Here is a 19662-nt window from a genome sequence, read left to right as displayed (position 1 = left end):
CACACATACATAAGCACAACAAAACATACACATAGACAAAACACCCTCATATATAAAATTTTACATATATATCCATATCACACTCACTTATATATGTGTGTTTGTATGTGTCATATGTAAGAAATGGAAAGGGAATAATGGTATAGTTATAGTTAAAAAATTAATGCAAATTCAAAATACATAAACTTGGGAGCTGGAGAGGCGAGACAGTTTATAAAAGCACTTGCTGCTCTTGCAGAAACCTGAGTTCAGTTCCTAGCACCCACGTGGGGTGTCTCACTACTGTCCATATCTCTAACTCCAAGGGATCTGATGCCTCTGTCCTCCACAGGCACACACCCACACACACAGACACAGACACACAGACACACAAAAAGAGAGACTTAAAGAGTGAGAAAGACACTTTAAAAAGCAATCAGGGGCTGGGAAGATGGCTGAGGAGTTAAGACTGCTTGCTACTCTTCCAGAGGACCCAAGTTCTATTCCTAGCACCCGCATTGCAGCGCCCAGCTGTCTGTAGCTGTAGTTCCTGGGGATATGACGCCCCCTTCTGGCCAGAGCCAGCATCAGGCATGCATATGGTATACAGACATAAATGCAGCCAAAATACCCATACAGATAAAATAATTAAAAAATTTCCAAAAAAAGTCCACATCATGGAAGAAAAAGTGCATGCATGTTCAACTTACAGATGATGAGTGTGCCCTTCCTCACTTGGCTTCTCATGACTTTTGTCCCATATATACACTAGTTTATTCATTTTGTATTTCCTACATTGGAAAAAAAAGACAGTAGTATAAAAATTGGGTTTAAATAGGGTTTTTCCCTTAAAACTGAGCATAATAAAAGATCAGGAAACTGGCTTCCTAGTTACATCAATAGGGACAAAACTTCATGGTTTTAATCGTAGGTGAAATTTATTTCATGTAATTCCTACAAAAATCATACAAAAGTAATTAGGGATCAAGATTCTGACTTTATCCCTTAAGAAACTGGAACTTGAGTTAAGAGTTTTCATCTGCCATATACCAAAGATCTGGGGACAGGGAGAGAGATCAAGTCCTGACCTCATGGCACTCCATTGTGCCTTGTGCCATGAATGTACAGCATGGGGTCAAATTAATAAAATCATACGGTAAAGCTTGAGCCTTATCCCTAATCTTCCTCCTCCTCCTTGGAGACAATATGTAGAGTCCAAAAGAGAACCCTTAACAGTATCATAAAGAGAATAATTTCTTCCTAAACAGTCTACAGTCTGACTTTTTTTCCCCAAATCTTTCACATCAAAATATTTCGAGTCCTTCTTACGAAATGTAAAGCTGTTAGTGTGCCAAGTTAGAATGTGTCCTCTGTCTGTCCTTCCTCCAACACGAAGCTGACATGAATACCTACTGTCAGCTGACCTCATTCAGAGCTCACCAGTTTTTACATGCACTGGCTGCATGTGTATGCCTCTATACATTCTTACTGTATGGACAGAGTTGTTTAATTACAACTACAGTCAAGGCACAGAATCTTCCGTTCAGTCTACGGCAGCACGGGATGCAATCACTGCCATTAAATTTTTAGAGTCTCCCTTTGCCCAGACCATGTCTGTGATCCACAAGTTTGATCATCCTCACATTCATTCTCTTAACCCCGCAGAATTAAAACCGTACTCATGCAGTAGCAAGCTCCAGAAATTAACTTTTGTTCTCTCAAAATATTGGCAATTGTCATCAATAGTTCATTCCGTTTTGCTGCTGAATAATATTCTGTGGTATGGATTCACGGCAATTTGTTTATCCCTTTCCCTATAGGAAGCCATTTGGTTTATTATTTAGCTATTAGTAATGAAACTGCCATGAACATTCTCGTACAGATTTTTATGTGAACATGAATTTTTATTTCTTTAGAGATTACTGGGTTGTGTAGTAAGTGTTTTTGTTTAACTTTAATAGAAAAAAATCATATTCCAGAATGTGGCTGTTTCCTTTAAAATATATATTCACAGATGAAAATTATATCTCTGATGAAATAAATGTCATTTATGAAAACTAATACACTTAAAACTTCTGCCAAGACCAAGAATATCATATAGAGTTGGGCCCAGTACTCAATTCTTGTGTGACTCATAGAAAGGTCATTTGTTGTCCTCAACACCTCTCCTAAGGCCTCCCTGTCTTCAATCTAACACCACCTTTTCTCAAAACTCCCCCCTTTTCCCAGTGACTTTTTTTTTATCATAACCAACTATAAAATCTTTTGATCTCGGAATTTAGTAAGATGTCCCTGGGTGACCAGATTCATGGATTTTTACTTGCTGAGATTCTTCTTCCATGTTAGAGCAACCAACCACTCACATGGTTAAAGGTCATGTTAGAATCCATGTCTGTCTTGCTTGAGATAAATTCCAAGTAGTCAAAGATGTAAGACAAACAGAAAAAAAACAAATGGGCCACAGAAATAGAAATCTCTGTGACTTGGAGGCCTGGGAGCCTTGCTAACCACAACTACAAATATGAACAAAAACAACAAAGAATGCTCTATGAGACACAAAACAGAAAGCAAAGCAACATTAGGAAAATGTTTTCCTAATGCTTATACCTCCTATCAAAGACAAAGGACTGATCTCCCTAAAGTAGAAAAAGCTCTGCTATCAGGGGAAATCTGGCAGCCCAGTACAAAATAAAGAATGTGAATGAGGAGATGAAGAGGGTCTACCAAAAGAGAATTGCATGTGACAGTGTTTTTACATTGTCGAACTCCTGACAAGAAATGCACATAGTCATATTCTCTTAGCTATCCGAATGAGAAGAACCTAGGATTCCATCAGACACTATTGCAGTGAGTCTGTGGTTTAGTCCATATCACTGAATCAAGCCCATATATACTACCAGAGTGCTAATTAGTATCACTTATTAAAAAGAACTTACCTGCTTAAATAACAAAGCACATAATCATCTATTCTTCGACCACGACTGAGTTCCTAGTAATCTCTTCATCACTAGTCCATGTTCAGTTTAGCTAAATCAACTAAAGATTTATCAGTCCACACGATAAAACACGATTGAGACCTTTCTGTACAGCCAAGCTATAGTAAATGTAAGGACAGAGGCATAATGTATAGTATGCTGGTATTTGAGTAAGAAAGAATAAGAGGAAGTATTTATGTTGTTTTGTACATGGATTTTAAAGTAAAAAGAATAAAATTGTTCTCCTAAAGCCATTGAGCAAGCACAGAGTGGAAGAGGCAAAATTTCTCATCATGTACCTCTTCACATCATCATCAAATTGAAGTAAAAACATATGTATAACTTCCAAAGGCTGACAAGAAACGTGTCTCTTTGGACCACAACAAGAACTCTAAATGCAGACTTCTTTTCTTTGCCCAGCAGTACTGAGGCAGGTAGACTGGCCCATAGGAAGTATGGTCCCACAGAATCTAATTCACTTAGCACGAATTTTTGTCATTACCAAGGCCAATGCAAAGGATAACTTACCACAGGATTTTTATGTAAATGCTCTCCTTCCGAAGCTAAAGAAGCATATAGTAATGCTTTTAACTCTCTTAAACCATATCCTAAGACGTGGTCTCTGATTTGCTTTGGTTTGACCCGCACATGTAACGTGAATTTTAAACTTGGAATCTCAGACATTTCAAAGGATTTCCGGGAGAAGTTGAAGGAGAGACGAGATGACAGGGCTAAGGAGCCTCACTGGACGCTTGGCATCGAGGCAGTAACTGGCATGACCAACCGTGAGCATGGTGGGTCCAAAGTGCCCTCCCATCAGCCCCAGGCCAGTAAACAGAAACAGAACAAAGTTTTCAATTCAGTAAGATGTCTTTGAATATGTTTTATTATTTCTCCTCAAACTCTTTCTAATTATGTATTTCTAGAGTTGAGAGTTCATATGTTAAGTATGAATAAATTCTTTCAGGGAGAGAGCAGGAACCAAGCTATGTATTTTTTGGAATCTAGAGACTGTTAGATATAACAACTTCAGGAATGGTGTGTGCAGCAGCTAAAAAAAATTTGCATTAACTAGGGTGTCTTTTGAAACTGGTCATTGGATAACAGTTTACCCAGACTGAACCTGGGTAGGATTCATGAACTCTTAACCAGGTCAACTGTCTCTGCAAGGTTCTAGTATATTTCACCTTTTTAAATAACCCTCAGCGTAATTGTTTTATGCTTCCCTGGGTCTCTTCCACTAATTCTTTTCATCCTTGTGAGCATAGACAGGATGTCTCTGTCTACACTGGTCTTAAACCATCTACACACCCAGCCCTTAATCCAAATCCTGGGGTTTTCTAGCCACACTCACTATGCATTTAATGAATTGAAATGCCAGCAAACTGCTACCTAGAGGACATTCACTGAAGAACATCCCCGCCCACCACGGCAAAGCATCCCTCCACACACAGTGAAGCCAACACATTTGTCACGAGCAAATGAAAAGGAGAATGTGGCAAGGGGCTGTGCAATGCACAGCGGAAAGTGACCCCTTCACCCCCTCACTGGGGACCTCCTTTTGCTTGGTCCATCTGCTCCTTTAATTCTCTAGTTCAGCCATGTGAATGTGATTGTACTGTTTACTGAAGTACTTGTTTTACATACTTTGTAATTCTAGAATCTTCTACTAGAACCTCTCTACTCCTGTACTGCCCTTTCCTCTCTCTCTCTCTTTTTTCCCCCTACTTCTGCCTTTTACAAAATGTTTCAAATATTTGCTGTCAGCCCTACCACGGACTCCAAATCTGTGCGTGGAATTTGGACATCAAAGTGCTGTAGCTAATCCTTGGGACATTTGCCCTCTTGTGACTTCAGAATCCCTCTCTTATCGGGTCTCTGTGGTTTTCTGGAAGTACTTGTGCTAAAATGTGCACATCTGAAACTATTTTTGAAATATTTCTCCCTGATGCGTTCCCATATTTAGTCGCTAGGAATGTGTAGCTCCTGAGTGGTTTGAACTCCATGAGGCCAGCTTCAGGCTCTTTAGAAGGGAATCCTAGCTTGTACTGTCACATGCTTTCAGTAGGCTTTAGAGTACCCCCACACACTCACTTTAAAAGAAGTGTGACTTCACAGAGAGCTCAGGGCCTGAAAGGTTTAATACAGTTTTGCTGATAGCTCTAGCGTTTTTAATAAGAGTCTGTTTCGCAGTCTGAGCGGCAGCATCAAATACTGCGAATTCTGAGTCTCTCTCAGAAATAATGTATCATATCAGCTTGCTCAAGTTTCTCTGGGACACATATCTTTTGAAGCACAGATAAGAACATACACAGATCCTTATGGATCATAAAAAATAGTACAGAGAGGCACTTGCAAAAATTAAAGGAGTTCAGAAACTCTATTAATAATAAAGAAGGCAAAGTTTGACAAAGATTTTATAAATAAAATTGGGGTTTTCACAGGTAATAAAACACATTTTGCTTGGTTAATAATCTCACTAAAAACCACACATGCATACACAAAACCTATGTATATCTCCAGACAGAAGTAAGTGGGGCTTTCAGAGATACAGAAACAGCTAGACATTTATCTGTGGCTTGTATTTACTCAAATTTATTTCTTTAAAGCCCTCTCCCTTCATTCTCCACAGATGGAAAATTCCATTTCCACACCCCAGTGTTTATCCCCAAGGATTAGCCATGTGCCTAGACTGTATCCATTTCTTATTTCTAAAATAAGAAATTGTGCGTTGGAAAAGATTGAGAGGCGGGTGATCCAGGTAATTCTCAATTTCCCAGGATGAAACGTAGAATAAATTCCCACCAATAGGTTTCCTTTGCTTGGTGACATTTAAACTCAAATCTCAACTCTGCTGCAAAAGCCAAATAGCCCAGTCTGGTCAAAGAGCTTCCTGACTATGTCCTTTCAGAACCTTTTAGTAGTAGGTGATGATTAATCATAACCTGAAAGTCATCTGAAAACAAGGATCAAGTTTCTCAAAGAAAAAAAAAAAAGACGAAATATCCCAACAGAAATCAGCTTAACCATCTGTCAAGACTCAGTTATTCTCACAGAACTGCTATGTGCCAAACGTAGGTCTGAAAAGCAAGGCACCGGTGTTTGCAATCTGACGTTTTGCCTGTCAGTGAACAAGCTTTCGGGTTACCATCCTGTGTGAGATACTGAGGGCAGAGTTCTGTCTTCAGAGGTCAGGGGATTTCCAGGAGAAGTTTCAACACTGATCTCTTCTTGGTAGGAATCCAAGTCTTTCTTACAGTCTGTGGTCAAATACTATTTGGGGCTCTGTTCAGGAACTGAAACTGGCTACAGTTTTGACCTTTGATGTTTATGAAAACAGGTGCTAGAAGGAAATTGTAAACAACATGAAATTGTGACTTCTAAAAGCCAGTGTTACAACATAAAACCCTCAGCCACATTCTCAGTCATCCAGAGGTACTTGTAATTTCTCATTCTGTTGGCATTGAACGCTGTGGAATACACTCATAATTTCCCCAAGATGCTGCTCCCCTTCACCTTATGTAGGATGGAGTCGCCTCACCTCCCACTTCACGATACCTTTTGGGGAACAAACACTTCTCCTTCCTTAAAAACTCAGAAACATGGCTTGTTTTTAGCCTCGAAACTGTGACCTATGTCGGAGAGCAAACCTTTATGATCACACTTTGAAGCAATAGTTTTAATAGCTTACTGATAGTAGAGGAAGTGATTTCTGCGGCTAAAACAAACAAAAGCATGCCACTGATATCTGCAGCCCAGACTTCTCCCTTGCCCCTCACCCTCGTTTGCTAAGGACCAGTTATCTGATAGGTACAACAGATTTAACAAGATTCAAATTAAACCCTTAATTTGGCCACTTAACTTTGGGAGAGGGTTGAAGAGGAGGGGAGAAACAGGAAGGGGAGCAGAGAAAAATGTAGAGCTCAATGAAAATCAATAAAAAAAAAAAATTGGCCCCTTAAACAGCTCTCCCATCTTTCTTGTTCATTCACAACATTTCTCAACAAATCACACTGTGCTCACCCAACTAGTCCAACTCAGAACCTTGCACGCAGCCTTGGCCTCTTGTATCTCACAAAGGGAATTTGAGCTTAGACCTCTCTGTCATCACATCCCAGGCTCCACTTGGGCCTCCTGCCTCTCCACTGCACCCTTGGTGGTGTGAAGCCGACCTCACCTTCTCCTAGAACATGCAGGACTCCTTAACTGGCCATCAAGCTTACTCCTGTATTGTGTCCACTGTATTGGTCTTTATAAAACACAGATGTGATATTCATGCCTAAAAGCCTTCTGCAACTGCTACAAAAACCCAGTCCTCAGCTCAGTCTTCAGTTCCATCCCTTTATGGCACCTTAAATCAGTGGTTCTCAACCTGTGGATCATGACACCCCCCCCACCATGGCAACCTCTGTCTCCAAAAAGTAGCAAAATTGAAGTTATGAAGTAGGGGGTCACCACAACATAAGGAACTGTTAAAGGTCTCAGCATTAAAAAAGTTGAGAATCACTGGGTTAGACATAGATGCTTACCTCTGCTTGAGTCCTTACAGTCTGTAACTTGGAGCACTGTCTCTTAAAATAAGGTCACAGCCACTCCCTCCCTGCTCAAAGGTCACCTCCTCCACCAAGACAGAATCCCAGACCATCACACTCTCCCTAAAGCTACATACGTGATCCCTGTGCTTCACTGTTCTCTCCTTGGTACTTTCATCATAGCCACAAAAGAATTTGCCGAGGCAATGTATAAACTGTACACGATAGCATCTTAAACAATTACCTGAGCGCGTTTCCACCAGTCCTCACTAAATCAAATGGATGAGAGAACTCGGGAAGAGATCTTTTCCCATATGCTCTTACCGATATCTCGTGATTCAACCATGCCTGGCATCCCTTCGAATTCCAGAAATTCAGAATTAGAGTCCTTGAGTGTTTCTAGTTTAATTCGTCCCACTTTAAAGATGGGGAAAGCAGTCGTGAGAGATTAGAAGGGCCCAAACTACACAGCAGAAATGAGGCCTATACCAGCTCTCCTTATCTTGTTGCTCTGTTAGAAATAATATTTGTGCTACATGCTATACATATGCCAGTAAATAGATAGCAAACCCAGGCAGAAATGGTCACATGCAGAGAAAACAAGTCTACTATGTCATGATCTGTTGTAATATCAGAGTACTAAACTGTGTGTATGTGTGTGTGTGTGTGTGTGTGTGTGTGTGTGTGTGTTAAATATAAGAGTTTTGACTAAATCTTATCGAACAGCAACCATTTTTAAGTTGACACATTCCCTTCTTGGAATTTAGGTTTAAGAATTAGTGACCACTACTGCCTACATGGCTATTTACTGACATTTCTACTCTGTAAGTTACCTAGCAGAAGCTTGTATAGCATGAATAATAAAAACCCAGAGACAGATATTGAGGTTCAATCTGAAGATCAGAAAAGCAACACAACCAATCACTAGAAAGGCCTTTTACCTTCCTACCAAATCTTCAGACTGAAAGAGCGATCCTACAATGTTCTATACCATCCTCAGACTCCTTACTTCACTGAGTTTCTGGCTCTTCCCCTTTATATACTTCTCTGTCCAGCCATATCACTCCTGTCTCCACCTCCCAAATGCTGGGATCCAAATGCTGGGATCATCTTTGTGTCAGCTCTGTTTCTCTTTTAGACAGATTCAATCTAGTGTAGCCCAGGGTGGCTTTGAACTCACAGAGATCCATCCACTTCTGTCTCCTGAGTCCTGAGATTAAAGGTGTGTGCCACCACTCCCTGGCCTGTATGATTGTCTAGTGTGGCTGCTTTCCTCTCTGATCTTCAAGCAAGCTTTATTTATTAAAACACAAATAAAATATCGCTATAAGCCTAGAATATGATGCAAGCTGGAATCAGAGAGCTGTGAGTTCAATCCCTGGCTCCATTTACTAAATGACCATAGGGATACAAGCATATATTCAACATTTTTATTCTTTCAGATTAAGAAGTTATCAAGCTCCAAGCACACTAAGGCAGACACAGGGCTATCTCCTTTAATTTTTACATGAGCCTTACAAGAAAAATGACTCTATGCCTATTTACAGATGAGAACTGTAAGCCTGAGCAAGATGTATAGCCCTGAGACCACACAGCTAGCAAGGAGCAGAACTAGGACTCCACACTGATAACCTCTGGGCTTCCTTGGAGAACAATTATGGGAAGTAATGAAATAGAATCTGTATAAGGAGCGCACCGCACAGACTCATGTATCAGAGGTACTCAATAAAGGTTACCCATTTCCTTCACTTTGCTTACCTTGGACTAAATTAATTACCTTGGTCAGTGTGTTAACCTTCCTGAGCCATAGCTTCTAATTTAAAATAAAAATATAGTTCCCCCTTTTTCATTAAAAGAGCAGTACATTCATGCTTGCTCTTGATCATACTAGATACACACACATCCACAATTTTATACAAACTTTTACCCAAAGACAATCACCACTGAAATGGAAGCATGTAAATACACACACACACACACACACACACACACACACACACAATAAGATTATAACATCCTTTAATGAAGCAAATTAGAATTATCCTCTGTATCCTCCTTTTAAGTCAATTCTCCAACATAATGGTATATTGGAAACTGTTTATCTCGAATTCTAAAATATGATATAACATTTCTTGCTACTGAATGATATTTAGCTAATAATAACAGTGATAACAAGTTAGCTATTTGTTATGCACTAGCATTTATTTCTTCCTTAATGGGGCTCCATGACATAGGTATTTGTGCATCTTCATTTTATGAATAAATTGAGCCACGGAAAGGTTCAGGAACGTCACTCAACAAATCTAGATATTGAGCGGCACATCCCGGGTTGGAACCCAGACAGATAGGCGCCATACTCCTTGCTCCTCCTTCCTTACTCCTTACCTCCTAGAAAGGAAATACCATATTATTTTCCACTCAGCCATTTTTTTTTTTAGAAAACTGTGTTTTCTAATTTTGACATTATAAAAATAGCTGAGTGATGCTAATTATTACAACATACAAATCCTCAAGTTATGGTAACTTAAAGTAGGAGTTAATGTTCCACTCGTTTAATGAAGGGTTTTCATGCTGAGAGCAGATGGTGATAAGGACTTTTCTGCTCTACACAGTCACTCAGGAACTTAGACTGACAACATTACACATGGCTTCTCAGAACCTTCTTCATCACAACATGAAGCTGATGCAGAGGGAAAGAGAAGCAATATGTTGTCTGTGCTTCCCCTCAGTCTACAAGTGGCAAATATTATGTCCACTCACTTCCTATTAGATATTAGATATTAGATCATTCCACTCACAGGGGCCAAAAGGTAAATAAAGCCCCTTCATGGACACTCTTTTCTCAAGGATAGCTTTCTACATTAGAAGATAAATTACCTGTTTGGACAGTTACAAAAACCAATCTTGACCATCCATGATCTAAATAAGCAGACAGAATAATGAAAATAAAGTATGGGGGGAAGAACTGGGCAAAGTTATTCTGGATAGCTCCAAATAATGTGAAATCAAAGAATCTGTAAACACACACACATACAATTGGTAAATGTTTATAATGTACAAGGCTATGTGTGAAAATCATAGAACAGTTTAATCACATGTTTATCACGTAATAGCACTATATTTAAGCTATTACTATTATTGTTTGTATTGATATTGCTTATCAATCCAAATTTAGAATATAGCAATCATCTAACTTGAAAAAAAATAGTCCTTTAAAAGAATTCCTCAAATGGTCAGCTCTGAAAACATATATTCAAGTAACATTCTACAAATGAACTAATTATTATTATATGTTATGCCCAAATCTGCGAAATCCCCCCAAAACCAACAAGGAGACCGAGTCCCATATATAAAAGCAAAGAGCCTTTATTTTATACAAGTTTTCAAACTTGGTCTCTCCACATGTCCAACATATTGGAATAATCAGAGAGCTTGAAGCTTAGTTGGAGTTGGACTTTTTATAGTAGTAAAGGTGGTAGTGAGGGGTTTCTGAGGTTCAGGACCCCTGATTGGCTGACATTTGTCTAGGGTGTCCTGGTGAGTGTGTGCTGGCAGGTGATCCTATGTACAGCTGTTGGATCGTTAGGCATTTCCTTTGTATGGTAGGTTCTTGGGTGGTGCTCAGGTAATCTTAGTTTATGGTCCTTCCTGCAACCAGGGATTGCTTTGGGGTAAACTACTGAGATTCAGGCCTCTATTAAACTTATCAATGGTTGAGTCTTACACTGACAGGTGATAATGGTTGGAAGTAAAGAACTTCCTTTGGGTGATCTGTTCATATTTAGCTTATCATGGCTGACTCCTACAGTACACATATATAGATCGCAAAAATTAATGAAAAAAGAGGACATCAATTTGAAAGAGACCAAAGATTGATCTATGGGATGCTTTGGAGAAAGGAAAATGAAGGGGGAAATTATGTAATTATAGTATAATCTCCCTAAAACAAAGGAAATAATTTTTAATAAAATATAGGTGAGCAGATATGCTGACTTGACAACATTTCCATAGCACAACCAAACTAAGCCAAAACTTCATCAATTAATTGATAGATGAAATAAATCCATGTACTCCCTTCTACATATTTACGGTATTTTGGTGCTTGAAAAGATACTTTCTAGCTTTAAAATATACATTTCATTAACATCACTCAAATTTAGAGTTATTGTAAGACCTCTCAAAACAGTTCAAAGAACCAGAACATAAAGGGAGGGTGAGAGGTGATATAGCCCATAGGAGGACTTGTTTGTTTCGTTGTTTTCCGGAAACAACAAAATGAAAAGAATTTTCAACAGAAGGGAGAAATCCATGATATTAGGGGAAACCTGAAATTTCTGAATTTCCGAAAGATTTCTAAGAATCCAGAAAGAATTTTAGAAGCCTAGCGCCTTCCAAGTGTCTGTGTCTCCAGCTGTGACTTCTATGACTTTCTTCTAAAATGTCTCTTCTTACCATTACTAGTGTTAAGGGTCCAGCCATGTTGCTCTTTGTCCGTATTCATTTCTTCGCACGGAGCTAAGTCCTAATAGACACATGATGTAGTGTAATCGTGGCAGCGAAGCTAAACCTCCCAAGTACAGCTCTTGCTTTAGCCGAGGCATTGGACCTATGGCTGAGTAGCATTGCATGTAAATTTGCCTCATAATAGGAACAGTTGGTGACTGTCTCCTCTAGGCACCATCTATAGTGATTGATTATTATTGATCTTGCTGACTATACAATACTGGAACTGAATCAGAGGAGTGTGGTGAGCTCCCCACACCCCAGTGTGTCTTAAATACCATTACGGATTTTACTTGGTTCAAATCTTTTGCAGTTTCTTCACGTCTCAAATTTAAAATCATTGACAAATCCTTCTGAATGACTCAGGACATTGCGAACCTCCTCCATAGTACGGCATTAGTCCATATTTTATAGCTTTTCTACCTGGCTGCTTAGAATCACTAAGTGGTCTTTCAACATTTCCCACAAAGTCCGTATCTGTTTGCCTGGGAAGAGGTGAGCATTAGGGCCTACAGGTTTTCTTTTGTCATACAGTCTTACGCTTTTTATTAGTGATTCTATTTCTTTCTGTGACCCTGTTTTCTCTCTATCCATCCCTACAGAGCCCATCTGTTCTTCGCTTTACTTTGTGTCTGCTCAACCCTCGCTGCCTTCTCTCTTTCCTCAGTGCTTTATGTGATAGCGATTTATTCTTGATTCGTTACATACTTACTTTTATAACCGCCCACTTCTCTTTCCCCCACTGTCATCCTGCCCTGGACTTCACTCAGCCAAAGACTGATGCAGCAATGTGACATAGCTCTTAGTAGCCCAGTCTCAGCAACATCTCGGCTACTTAGAGATGACGAGCCTTGGTTATTGGCTGCGACAACTGCAATCTTCAGTTTCTCAATGTGTATGTAGAGTGGTCTGAATGAGTAAATACAGTAACATACACGCACACATGCTCACACACACATACACACACACACAAACACAAACACACACACACATATTCATGATACCAATATCAATTTTCTCCCATCTGTGGCAAATATGTCTCTGAACACTTACAAATGACCCTGTGAAGCAATAGAAGGGTTGATTCTTGACCCTCCGTTACTGCTTAGCACATAAACCGATAAACAAATGACTCTGAATACCTTTTAATAACCCTGTGTGCAATTAATCACTCGCTTGTAGGAGCTATCTGTAGTTTTTACTGACACTAAAATGGAATATCTTCACAAAACACAAAGTTCCAGTATTTCAAAATGTATCTTAATTTTTTAACAGAATATATTTATGCTTCAATTGTTTTGTAGAGTGAAACAATGAATCTTGATCTTATGCACATTAGAACCCCGTCCACTCTACCCAGGAACCCCCAACTCCTCAGGCACCCCCATACATCCTCCTGTCCCCTTTGTCCTCTTCTTTTCTTGTAGTTAATAATGGAGCTCAGTTAGTTCGTCCTCCTGTTAGCTGATCCTGTTGACTGATCCTGAGCTGGTAGCCATAACCAGAGAGAGGCTGTGAGCATAGTAGCCATGCCATGTCTAGAACAAAGTGTTTGTAGCACTCTCTCCATCCTGTCTCATCCGTTCCTTCCATCCTCTCTTTTGTGATGCTCTCTGATCCTTGGGTGGTGTTCATAGAGATGTCCCATTTCAGGCTGAACACTCAAGAGTCCTTCATTCTGATGCTGTAAGCAATTATGAAACTCTCCATTAGCTACTGACTGAAAATTTTCCATGCCAAAGGTTGAGGGCAGCACTAATCTGTGAGCATAAGCGTAAATATTTAGAAGACAGTCTAACAACATGTCACTTAGCAAAACTGTAGTAGTTGGCTTCTCTTTAGGGCCTATGACTTCTTAAGCCATGAGCTTTTGATTAAGTTTACAGTGCTAGACATAAATTCCTTCCAGGAGAGCATGTCGCGAGTAACTCAGTGCAGGTGCGTGGGTTCACACTGGTCAATGAAATGAAGACTCAGAAATACTTGAGAATTAACTTAGCCTCTGTGGTTGCAGCAGGCTCAATCTCCGTGAACTGAAGTCCCTTTCTTTGCCTCTTGGCATTTTTATTTTTTACTATATTTACACTTACCCAGTAGATTTCCATATGCTCAAAACAACCTGAATGAAGTTTCTGAAAGCACAACGCCAGGCGCAAATGCCTGATTCATGAGACACAACGGTGTGCTGGGTTCCCTCTAAACCAAGTTTTGCATAGGCTTTGCATCCATGGGAAACTCTCAGACAAGATTTACATAGTGCAACAAAAGGTATCTGTAACATAAAGGATGGATTAGGGGCTGAGTGAAAACTCCCAGAGCTTGGCCAGGTATGACCCAGTGGGATTTCATGGTTAGTGGAGATTGCTTGCTATACCTCTGGCACCAGGCCAGTGGGACATTATGCCACAAGAGCAGGCCTCAAATCCAATGCTAAAGCAGTTGGTTACCCCACAACCTTTGTGCCACTATTGTACCAGTAGCATGTCTTTCCTGGAAAGCTAGTATTTAGGGAAATAGGGTTGGTCATAAGGCAACATTATTGTCCTTTTCCTCCCAGTGGCCAGCATAATATAGTCCAGTACTATGAAAGCTAGTCAGCAGTGAAGATGTTTTCAGGTTGACTCCAATTTGAATTCTCTATATTCTGCTACCAATGTACATTGTCTTTAGCAATAGAATCTTACTAGCTAGCTATTCTGAACAACCAAGAGCAATGAGAAAAGTTTGTATTGTTTCAGGGACCTTTAAGTGTTCTCTGGCCAAAAACTTGTTGACGATGTATCCACTCCTGCACTGATACTTTTATGTAATAACCCAGTTCTTCTGGAGAGCCAGTGTCCACTCGGGCAAAGTATCTCAGTTCGACTTCTACTGATTGATAGTCTAATTGCCTTCAAAGCAATATGGGGGCTTTATTCCGTTATTTATTATTTATTGGGGGTTTGCCACAGCATGTGTTAATGTCAGAGGACAGCTTGTGGGAGTCCATTCTTCCACCATTTGGGTTCTAGGAATCAAATTCAGGTCATCAAGCTTGGACAGCGAGTACCTTTACCTACTGAGCCATCTCTCCAGCCTTGCACTAGGAATCTTAATGAGATGTGTTATATAAACTCCGTTTATGTATTTGTTTATCTGAGGTTGGTCTGTAAGTCTCACATTTCATGTGCTGCTAGAATCACTAAGGAGATTTAAAATAGTTCTTGGGTTACCTAAAACAAAACTAAAATAAAAACAAGAAGAAAACAGAGATGCAACAATCCTGTGGAATATCCAGTCTATAAACTTACAGACAACAATGTCATAGATATATGAATAAAAGCAAAGATCACTCCTAACTATCTTAGGAAATACTGCACGTGGTACTGATAGGAAAGCAGTGGGTTCTCTACTTGCCATTTGGCTGCTCATTTTACTGAACTCTGGCCTCCTCTTCTGACCTGAATGAATTACAGTGAGAGTATTGAATTGAATCTGTAGCTGCCTTTGCATATTTTGTGACTTTAAACACTCAGAGTATGATTCATTGTATGACTAATCTTAAAATTTCTTCAGACTAACAGTGTTCTTTTTACTTTCTCTAGTTTACCTGTAACGTGCTAACTTCACAGCATGCTTTTTGAAGTATTAGTCTAATGGATTGAGAGTTGACTTTAAAAATTCAATATATTCATTCCACACCTCATGTCTTCACCTGGAAAATGAGATGCAATTTCTAATTAATAGATTTAATGACAATTAAGATAAGTCTGTGGGGCTCCAGAAAGGTCTTGGTGACTAAGATCACTTGCTGCTCTTGCAGAGAGCCTATACTCAGGCCCCAGTATCCACGTGGTAGCTCACCACCATCTGGTACTCCAGTTCCAGTGTTGCTCCTGCCCTCTTCTGGCCTCTCTAGACAACAGACACACATGTCATGCTCAGACATGCATGCAGTCAAATCAGGCATATGTGTAAAATAAAAGTCAATTAATCTCTAAAATAACTTCAGAAATAAATCGGAAGTCTAGAAAGATCATGCATCAGTCAAGAGCACACACCGCTCCGCAGAGAACTAGGTACAGTTTCCAGCAGCCAAGGTGGGGGCTTGCAATGGCCTGTAAGTCCAGCTCCTGGGGGTCTAGTACCTGCTGGTATCTGTGGGTATCTATCTGCACTCATGTACACATGACTCCACACAGACCCAGACACACACACACACACACACATACACACACACACACAACATTTAAAACTATTTTTTAAACATACAGTCATGAAATTATAAAACATGCCAGGCATGTTAGTCAGTTTTGTCTCCTGTGTATTGTGCAGCACAACTAGCCATTGGTTTATTGCCAGTGTTTGGAGTACATTAGTACAGAAATAATGGAGTGTGTACTTGGCAATATTCAAGCAGACAATAAAATGAAAGCAAAACTATCCACCAAGGTCATAACAACGGTGTCTTTTTTCAGTCACTCTTGTGACGGTCTCTCCAAATTGTGAAAAGCATGAAGAATGTGTGCACGTGACTTTTTCAACTTGTTTTCTGATTTCAAATGAGACATCTGTGTAATAAAACTGCAACACTGTGGGAAATTTATAATTTCAAAAGTAAAATGTTCCCATTGCTAATGTCACCTGGTTGTCGGCCCCCGACAGCTAATTAGTGGTGACAGCCTAGGCAAATTCGCATGTGCTCCCTAGCCTACCTTAATTGATGCACATGCTTTCTTAAAGAAGATTACATCGCACATGTGCAGATGGCTTCTGCTCACTGAAAATACATCTTTGGTATCTGCCTCAACATGTTTTGTACCTACTCAAGAGCATAAACTCAAGGATGCATTGCAGGCCCTCGGACACTCCGCACAAGGTAGAGTTTAGGCCTGACTGGAAGGGCCCTGTGGCTAATCCTTGCACTGCCAATCCCTGATCCTTTCTCTCCAACTAAGAACCTGAGAAGGGACAGCAGGGGAGTTAGTTAGATGGGTCCTGTCAGTCTGTACAAAATGGCCCCACCATCGTCAAAGAAAAACTGAACGAAGAAGACACATTTGTACACCCGTGACTCCTGAGGATCATAGAAACATTTCAAATGCCACACGCTGTACCCATGGAACATAACTCAGCCTTGGAGTGTGGACGCCTAGTCACACCTACAACCTACTTGTAGCAAGAAGGAAATCTGACTAGAGGATGTGGAAGACAAGTGAACGCTAACAGGATGCCTGTTCCAGGATGTCTCCCTGTGTTTGTTGCCTCAGAATCCTCTTCCTACCATGTATAGATTTACTTTCGAGCAATTAAGTCCTCTTTGTCTTTTCTATGCCTTTGCTAACTGCTTTTTGCCTGTTTCAATTACAAAAGAGCTGATTTTTTTAAGCCGAATGCCAATTTATCAAACGTTAAGTATCCATTTCCATGCAAAGCACACACTGCATAATTGAATACTGTCTTGCAACAGAGGTGATATTTGATTTGTGCTCCGAGCCCTCCCCTAACCAACAGACCAGTTAAAAGAGCATATTCAGAGCCCAGAGTATTGAGATTACTTACTAGAACCCATTCTTAAACAGTCGGCACAATTGCAGACTCCACAACAGGAATCGTTGACACAGAGAGGTTGCTATATTGCTTGCAAAAACCATAAGAAGCATTATTACACCGAGTAGGACATTTCCTGAGTGCGTGGATCCCTCTATCTGGTCAACCAGGAAGCCAGAGCCATGGTGTTAGGAACTGAGTTGTGAGCTTTTGCTGCAGACTAGGGAATTAATGAAAGCAGGGTTATCTTGAAAGAGGGCTTTATTAACCCTGCAGCTCCCCAAGACACTGAACCCTCTTGAGGCTGTTGTCCAAATTGCTGAAGGTTATGTGATTCAGAATTGTACAGGTAAAAATACAGAGTGGTCAAGGAACCAGGGTTAAAGTGACAGGAATGTCGTGTTATGGTGTTAAAGTCCTTTTCCCTCTGCGGTCATAGGTTCCTGACCAAGTGCTGGTAGGTAAGGCTGGGTGTTCTGTTCTGTTTACTATGGCCTCAAACTGAGGTGCATTAACTTTGCAGAAAAATAAAAAGAGAGCGAGCGAGAGAGAGAGACATTAAAGGTTTTAGTCATGTGACTTACGGCTGTCTCAACCTGTTTCTTTCAGATACCATTGTTCTTATCGCTTCCATAGCTGTCGTTTCTGCAAAAACTCAGGGTAATATTTTCGCCACCTCGGCTCTCAGAAGTCTCCGGTTCCTACAGATCCTGCGTATGGTGCGCATGGACAGAAGGGGAGGCACTTGGAAGTTGCTGGGCTCAGTGGTTTATGCTCACAGCAAGGTAAAAATGTGCTCTCTGAACTATACAGCAAAGGGTTTGGGGAAAAAATCCCATTGATTACAATAATATTTAATAAACAACACAGGCAGTTACTTCAAACTGTGGCTCAAGCCATTTGGGCCCTGGTACATAATGCATTATTTTAACAAGCTGCATATACTTCCTAGAAGTAGGAAAATGATTGAATTTTATATGGATTTCTTATATACTTTTTCAAAGACTCTTCCTACCCTTAAAATGTTTCTTTCCTTTTATACCTAGGAATTAATCACAGCTTGGTACATAGGATTTCTGGTTCTTATTTTTTCATCGTTCCTTGTGTATCTGGTGGAAAAGGATGCCAATAAGGAGTTTTCTACGTATGCAGATGCTCTCTGGTGGGGCACAGTAAGTATGAGAATCTGTTCTCCATCTATTGGCTCTTATGACTATAACACTGAAAGTAACAAATTGGTTTTCGGTAAATGGTCTCAATAAAAATATTAACTTCCAAAAGGGATGAATGTGGAAGTGTATGATACTTATAAGTTATCTAGAGGTTTCTGTGCCTTTTGTGGGAAAACAAAATTAAATTTTCACATAGACTATCATTATGATTTTGGATGCTCAGTTGCTTCCAAAGTAAAAATATATCATTTTTTTTTTTAAAATAGGAAATGTTAACAAGATTATTTGTTTTAGCATTGTAAGCTTAAGTAGACAATTATTAAATTGATTTACCACTCGGGGGTGGGATGGTTTTTGATTGGCAAAATAATAAATAGAAGTGTGGTGGCACATTGCTATAGTTTCAGCACGCTGGAGGCTGAGGCAGGAGGATGGCAAGCTTGAGGCAAGTCTTGGTTACCATAGTATAAAATTTTCAAAAAATATAACAAAGGAAAAACTTTGAACAGCAGCTGATTCAAAGTAAGAAGAATTAAATGCATCAGGCAATCATGAAGAGAAGACGGGGGGGGCAGCCTGTGAGAGCGGAGACCATGGACACATTACTATAAAACTTTCCATTCAAAAACTCCACTTTTCCTTTTTATCATTACAAATGGCTTCCAAACAAGGAAGAGTAAAACTCACAACTATCATGCAAAAAAACAATGCAGACTGTCTATTATATTTAATTCATCATTTAAAATTTATCAATGAAGAAACCAATAAAGTGTCACCGTCAGATCAAAGCACTGACCAAAGTCCAGAGAATTACTGAATGCTGGAAATGTTGGGATATACAGAAGAACAAATGGAGGAGAATCTGGCTGCTTTCACTTTACAGGCAACAGATCAGTGAACATTCCCTAGACGTAACTTATTTACACATGGATAAGGTAAAATTATTTTGCATTGCTACGTGTTACCTTCAAC

The 19662-nt window shown here is 39.9% G+C and overlaps 1 protein-coding gene across 2 annotated transcripts in view; it reads left to right on the top strand.

Annotated features, from left to right (window-relative positions):
* The window catches only part of Kcnq5 (potassium voltage-gated channel subfamily Q member 5), a 519189-nt gene that overhangs the window by 394652 nt on the left and 104875 nt on the right, over positions 1-19662 (top strand). For both annotated transcript variants that reach the window (XM_085679420.2, XM_048430486.3), the window contains exons 4-5: positions 18128-18303; positions 18565-18690. In XM_085679420.2, the coding sequence (XP_085535546.2) occupies positions 18128-18303; positions 18565-18690 (302 nt within the window). The remainder of the gene's footprint in view (positions 1-18127; positions 18304-18564; positions 18691-19662) is intronic.

The sequence above is a fragment of the Myodes glareolus genome, chromosome 18, assembly GCF_982192425.1.
Source record: "Myodes glareolus chromosome 18, mMyoGla1.1, whole genome shotgun sequence".
NCBI lineage: Eukaryota > Metazoa > Chordata > Mammalia > Rodentia > Cricetidae > Myodes > Myodes glareolus.
Note: the sequence above shows the minus strand (reverse complement) of the source record. Positions and strands in the feature narration are given on the sequence as shown.